Source organism: Henckelia pumila, chromosome 4 (assembly GCF_033568475.1).
Source record: "Henckelia pumila isolate YLH828 chromosome 4, ASM3356847v2, whole genome shotgun sequence".
Taxonomy (NCBI): Eukaryota; Viridiplantae; Streptophyta; class Magnoliopsida; order Lamiales; family Gesneriaceae; genus Henckelia; species Henckelia pumila.
In genome coordinates this window covers 816,867-824,123 of record NC_133123.1, presented here as the reverse complement: position 1 = coordinate 824,123, position 7,257 = coordinate 816,867, and the positions used below count along the sequence as shown (strand labels likewise).

Sequence of the window (7,257 nt, the reverse complement as noted above, 5' to 3'; positions counted from 1 at the left end):
TCACCTTATATTTATCTTTAGTCTTGTATCTTTACTTCTTTCTAATTTTAGTCTTATATATATAATCAAATTTCAATCTTAATTAGTTCTGTATCTTCTAATTTTTGGCCAATTTTAGTCATCAAGAGTGTTAATGTAGTACTACACAAATCAGCCCGACATTGATGTCACATCAACATTATATCGTAAAAATGACTAACATTAAAAAAAGAAATAAAGTTTGCATAATAAAACTGAGACAACATAAAAAATTAAAATTATAAAGAAAAAAACATACATGATTTAAAAAAATGAAATTTCAAGGGGAAGATTTCTCCATTAAAAACACACGCCGCACACGCACACGCACAAGGAGAATGTTTCAAAATTTCCCGAAATGAAAATAACATAATCTAAGGATACACTTAATAGGATATAAAAATGTGGTATAAATAGGAATGTTTTGATGGGATATAGGGCAGTGACAAAGGTTCATTCCACCTAATTTTCCCACCGAATAAGCGTTGTTTGGCCATGTACGTAGTTCTTCTCATCGCCTCTAATTAATTTGTCTTTACCTGATCATTTGTCTGAAATTTGTTCAAAATTTTTCTTTCCTAACAATATAGAAAGATAGTAACAAATCCCCTCATATTTAGGAAATCAATCAAGAAAGAATTTTTTTTAAAAAAATAATTATTATTATTTCCCCTAATCTCACGAAGTTGTCACTTTCGGTTGCAAGCCTAAATGTGCATTCTCACCTTATAAATTCGGTCGTAATGTCAATAATTTATGCATCATTCAATTTCATATACGGTCGAGGAAGTATATTTGTGCAGGGACGGTTGCAAAGGAGGTGATGGTACCTTGCACTCGTTCTTCAACTTTGTTTAGCACTGACATACCGTACAAAAATATCGAATTATTGAGATATCGTATCGAAATGTTTTCGATATACGCACATTTTTTTCGGTATACCGAATATTTTTTGTATATGTACAGTATCAGTATGGATTTTTTCCATATCAAAATTTCGGAATTTCGGAATCAGTACCGGTATAAATTTTTTTCATATCGATATTTTTGGTACGATATATCGAAAACCCACTTTATTCTCTAGTATGTTATTTAATCTTTGAATTATAATAACATTTATTTTTTAAAAAATGATTTAGTCACGGTACCCCACCGCACCTCACCTCTCACCCGGTAAAAAGAATCATTTTGAGAACATTTTAATTGAATTTTTTGACTTCATCCTTGAATTTGTGGGCTAGTAAAAATTTATGAATAGATAATAAAATCATAAGTAATATATATCTTTATAAATTATACATATGTGTCATGTGAGATCCTTTGTTTTAAAACTTATTCATGCACATATATCTTTCTTTATACAGATGTGAAATGTTATAAATTTTAGTTTTTTTAAATTAATTAGGTCCTCTACGTAATTACAAAATTGAGAATTTTATTGCTAATAGTTAGGATTAATAAAATCTTAACCACATGGAGTGTTCTCTTCTTTCCTGGCTTTCAGGTCATATAGCTAATTAATAAGTCATGTTTTTTTTAAAAAAATTAAGCTAACGAACTCGTTTTAAATTTTTAGGTACGTAGGGATAAAGAAACTGAGTGTGAACTGGTTTATATTTGGGCCAGGAAATTCATTTGATGGGTCCATTACCAAAAAATTATTGGATCGAATTCCATCACCTTTCAGGACCCGTTAGTTTTTGTAGGCCCATACAACTCAAAGCTTTGAAATTGGGTTCTTGTACCTAGTCTGACCTGGAGTCGTATCAAATTCAATAATTAAATTCTAGTACCATTGAATGAAAGAAAATCAAATGGTAAAATTTATAGATTATATATGTGAACATGCATATGTAGGATATACGTACTAACATAATATAAATTTTTTGATGGACATGATTCATGTAAAAGAATTATGAAATTTGGAGAATATGCATGAGTTAAATTTAGAATTTCACATTTTTTTAGAGTGCGACATAATTATTAAATATTAAGGGTCATGCATTGTATGACGGTGTAAAAAATAAACTTTCGATTAAATCAAGAAAATGTAAGAAGATTTCAGTTATGTGAACTTGCGGAGAAATAAGACATCCAAAATTGGAAAGAAAAGTATGACATTTATCCAGAAATAAGAGGCCTACTCCATACGCTAATGTAAAACCTAATCCCAGAGAATTAAGCTTCCTCGTTAAGCTTTCTGTTGCGTAGCTTCTTTGGGAAGGATTTATTCATCATCATGCATTGTATGAAAGTGACATGCACCCTTGTCAAACATAGTTATATGTATGTCGTCTAGCTAGCTACCTCATATACATACATACATATGAATATTCTAAAATTATTTTGCTGACATTATCATCTTAATTCATTTGGGGAAAAGAATATATATGCTCCACCGAGTCATGTGTTACCGTCTCGGTGGGCAACAACGCTTGGATCACTGGGATAAGGAGTTGGTTTTTGATATACCTTATCAAAAATTTAGGCTTGAAAAAAAATTCATACCGGTATCAATATTGGATTAAATTCTGAAATTTTGATATAGAAAAAATCCATATTGATACGTATATATAGATATCGAAAATAAAATTCGTATAACGAAAAAATGTTTGTATATCGAAAAAAATTCGATACATTATCCCAAAAATTCGGTATTTTGGGTTCGGTATGCCAGCCCTAACTAGGCCGACCCCCAATGATCCAAGGGTTTGTGTCGTAATTAGAGTTTTTTAATTTGATATTTTCCACAACCCCCAAATCCTCCGATATATAATAATCGAAAGTTTGACGCATCAACGATGGGTCCAGTACGATGTATGAATTTATGATATAATTTCCGTAATTCAAGTTCGAGTTAAAATTAAATATAAAGATGTTTAAAATTTGAGTTTTAAATACAATATCAATGCTGATTATTTGCACTTTGGTTTCAATTTTAGACATTTTTAACCAGCGTAACTATATATGTAATATTATATTAGACACATACGGTGCAACAAATTAAATCATTTCCGAACGCAACAACAACGTTAGGTGAAAAGATAAATTGAAAAAAAAATACTGTAAATTAGGGTACTAAGATTGTAGGTGACCGATCGATAACAAACTAAAAAATAAAAATGCATAAACATGACAAAAAATTGTAATTCCTCACAATAATTTATGCACAAAAAGTTCTAATTAATATTAATTAATTAACTAATCTTTTTTACTTTCCATTGTCAACACCTAATTATCTCATTAAATTTCCAATATTTTCTCTCCAATATATAGTACTGCCTCTTATCAATAACAAAAAAAAAATGTCGATGACATTATACTAATTTTGGATATATATGGTGTTGTGCATAGTATCACCGTTAGGGAAAAGTCTATGCTACCCCAAGGGCACTGTCTTTGGAATGACGTGACAGAGTATGATTGGTTAAAATCAGTAGGCCCAAGACGATGCAGAATAATCCTTCCTCCATTATATTAGGTTTAATTTTCAGTTAGCATCCGAGCATCTAAAAACAATATAATATTAAACAAAACAAAAAGTTTTCATGTTCACAGATAAAGTCCAAATATATATCCCTATATACCAATAAATCTAAGCTACATGTGGAGATCATGAATTTGTGAGAGTTGTGTAAGAAAGAGAAACTAAAGTGTACGTGTATATCTAGCTAATAATAGAATTGAAATGACATTATACCTTGCTTGAAAGGAGAAGTCTACGCCAAGAAATTAACAGAAAGAGTATCCAAGGGAAAATTACAGAGGTTAGGTATAATATTTATTCAAACACACACCCACGCATATATAGTTGGCTACTTTCGTATTAGGTAGTACGTATATATTGCAAAACCATTTATATAATTAATTTGTTCCAGTTAAATTATACAGTGGACTCGACTGAAGAAGAAGAAGAAGAAGCTTTATGGAGACTCTAAATGGACAGTTGAGCTGAACCCCTTTTCACTGCTTAGGTAAAGAGGTGAAACGTCCCTAGCTCCCATGTCCTAAAGAATCACCTCTTGCCCATTATCCACTCTATCCCATATATGTATCTTATAATTAATTATTCCTTCTTCATTCATTTTTATGGAAGCTAGCTGCCTTATTTTAATTTAGGTGTGTATATATGGTCTAATTAATTAATTAATTAATGCTTGTACAATATCCTAAATAATAATTATAATAATAATAAATAAATAAATAAATACAATGGATGTATGTATGTAAAAATCTAGAAACAGTCTACATTTTCATACTATTTGTAAGAATACAGCGACCTTTAAATAGCCACGATATGTATGAATTAAAATGGTCAAGAAAAAGAGAGAAAAATAACAATAATAGATTAATGTAATTTACAAAAACAAAAGAAAAACAAAACTTGACGTCCAAGCAACCAAATAGTTTTTAATACATGCACATAATCTATCCTTCATTCTTTTGTACAATAATATGATATAATTCAGCAATCATCTCTCTCACCCCTCTGCTCAGGTTCTTATTGCGAATCCAAAACTCCAGTGATCAAGAAAAGACGACGGAGAATCAATTATTGAACAGAAAAGCGAGATATCATTTGTCCACAATATATAATTATTTGTACGTTTCTCGATCTAATTAATTAACCAACCCTGTTTTTATTTAATGTCACCTTTTGTTTTTTGTGTGTGTATACATACATACATATATTCAATCTCCTCTAGGAAATTAAAATCTTGGTAAATATTCTATGTATATATGTTTTCGTGTCGACGAATAATATATATGTGTTCTCAGAATGTTTTCGGCTAGCTCCGATTGATTTCAGGAAATTGCTGAAGAAGAAGAAGAAGAAACCCCGAAGTGGGATGGGCATAAGATCTGTATAAAAGAAATGACTTGGTCTAATCATGATGATCAAGAAACTTCCCTCCAAATCATTTCTTCTTCTAAAGATAACACTAGTACTGTTTCTAATTATCCAAATGATGATCATCCCAAGACTTTAATTTGCCCCTCATGTGGCCACGCCTTGAAATTCCAAGATCAGGTTCATTTATATATATATCTATTGAAATTTCTTAATTGAATTAAATTTATATTGATTTTGACTTTTGATCAAAATATTTGCTGGCCGGGAAATAGACTGGACTCCAAGATTTGCCGGGGCTGCCAGCGGGGGTGAAGTTCGATCCATCTGATCAAGAAATTCTTCAACATTTGGAAGCCAAAGTGATGTCTGATATACGCAAACTTCATCCTTTAATCGATGAATTTATTCCCACAATAGAAGGTGAAAATGGAATTTGCTACACTCATCCTGAGAAGTTGCCAGGTTGTACATTCTCTTCGCCGCCGCAATTTGATTTTTTTCTGGCCGACATATATAACAACATATGCGTATACGTAAAGGACAAGTTATATACATACGTGACCAAATTAGTTATATCTTGAAAACCCTAATTTGCTTTTAAAATTGGAAATTAAGTCGGTGTCTAATTAACTTTGAAATCTCTGGGTACATTTTTTTTAATTTTTTTTTATCGTCATTAATTTAGATTAATTTTGGACATAGGACAATATACCGATACTCTACGTATTAGGATTGCACTTTCACTTGTTTATCGATTCAATGAGAATGATATATGAGTGATTAATTAATATTAATCGTCGGCCATATATATGCTAGCTTTTGATGTGTATAACTTAGTGTTTTTTTAAAAGAAAAAAATTTTCCATCTTCAATTTGAATGAAAACTTAATATTTACAAAATGTATTTTCTTTTTGAATTTAAATTATGCAGTGTTTTTTTTATTAACAAATATTTATTATAATTTATATCAATACAAGTATATACAACTGATCTTTTCGGGGAAAAGAAACTGATTTAATTAATAATAATTGTACAGTTGGAAGAGTATGTGAGTTTTACATTTGGAATGTCAAATATTATATATTAATTAATGGTTTATTAAGTACTTTTGAATATCATGTTAAATATCATGATTAATATTAACATAACGATCAAGATTTGCGATTTGCATATTAGATAGCCTCTTTGGGGGAAAAAGCATTAATCCAGTTGATTCTGTATCTATTTACACATGATTGTGCATGAGGATTAACAAAATTAGATAATGAGATATTTTGTTTGATCAAATTTTAAATTTCATCCATATTTCAAGATAAACGATGCTAATTGACATAATGAAATTTCAACAGGTTGCATTTCTAGTCACGACTATTGTTTATTTTAATTATTAATTTATATCTTACGTACCCCAAATTTTGCTGAAGTTCTTGACCTATATTTACACATGCATGCAGCAATTAGCTAATTTGTCTTCTGTAAATTCTCATTGATATATATATACAGGAGTAAACAAAGATGGCCAGGTGCGCCATTTCTTCCACAGACCCTCGAAAGCATACACGACCGGTACACGAAAAAGGCGTAAAGTCCACACAGATGCCGATGGTGGCGAAACCAGGTGGCATAAAACAGGCAAGACCAGGCCCGTTAATTCAACTGCAGGAAATGTGAAAGGCTACAAAAAGATACTAGTTCTCTATACCAACTATGGCCGCCAACGAAAGCCCGAAAAGACAAACTGGGTGATGCATCAATACCATTTAGGAGACAATGAAGAGGAAAAAGATGGAGAATTAGTTGTCTCCAAAGTATTCTACCAAACACAGCCTAGACAGTGTGGATCATCTGGCATGAAAGAGTCACTCATGAATCCTAACAAATCGAGAGCTTCAAGCCAGAATAATAAAGAGAACACTTTCGCGAAAAATGGCGGTTTTGTTGAGTACTATAATCCTCCTCCCTTTATTTCATACAGTATTGGAAGCCAGAACCATCCTAATAGAGACAGCCCACCTCAGATTATTCCGAATTTGGTTGTTCATGGTGATGGATCAACTTTATTTCAAATGCCTTCAAGTGCAAGCAAAGGTAAATGAGGAAGTTGATGAAAGAAATTCAGAGAAAAAATAAATTGAACATTTGTTGTTAATAAGTTAACAATGATCGATGAGAAAACTTTTGGTGCTGGTAGAAGATATATGCTTGTTGGTTTGGAACAATATTTATAATTTAATATTGGAGAGAAATTAGTCATACTCATGAATAAATGATTATAATTAATTATATGTCCTTTTTCGTAGAATTTAATGTATATTTTAGACTCCTTGAAATATGATGTTGTTGTAAGAAAAATATTGTAATTTTCCTTCTGATATTTAAGTTT

At 30.9% G+C, this 7,257-nt stretch overlaps 1 protein-coding gene across 4 annotated transcripts; it reads left to right on the top strand.

The window, feature by feature from the left end:
* Positions 1-4,487: 4,487 nt before the first annotated feature.
* On the top strand, positions 4,488-7,257 carry LOC140865280 (NAC domain-containing protein 73). 4 transcript variants are annotated; one of them, XM_073269870.1, is made up of 4 exons: positions 4,488-4,620; positions 4,829-5,050; positions 5,146-5,335; positions 6,378-7,257. In XM_073269870.1, the coding sequence occupies exons 2-4, from the start codon at positions 4,895-4,897 to the stop codon at positions 6,968-6,970; spliced, it is 939 nt and encodes a 312-aa protein (XP_073125971.1). In that variant the 5' UTR covers positions 4,488-4,620; positions 4,829-4,894; the 3' UTR covers positions 6,971-7,257. The 4 variants fall into 4 exon arrangements, with proteins under 4 accessions (XP_073125971.1, XP_073125973.1, XP_073125972.1 ...); XM_073269872.1 differs by having other exon boundaries at positions 4,813-5,050; XM_073269871.1 differs by having other exon boundaries at positions 4,798-5,050.

Bases quoted from the DNA above. Each gene is read 5' to 3' on its own strand.
- LOC140865280 (XM_073269870.1), top strand. From the start codon at position 4,895: ATGACTTGGTCTAATCATGATGATCAAGAAACTTCCCTCCAAATCATT. The intron at 5,051-5,145 runs GTTCATTTATAT...GCCGGGAAATAG, and splicing joins CCTTGAAATTCCAAGATCAG to ACTGGACTCCAAGATTTGCC. The intron at 5,336-6,377 runs GTTGTACATTCT...ATATATATACAG, and splicing joins TCATCCTGAGAAGTTGCCAG to GAGTAAACAAAGATGGCCAG.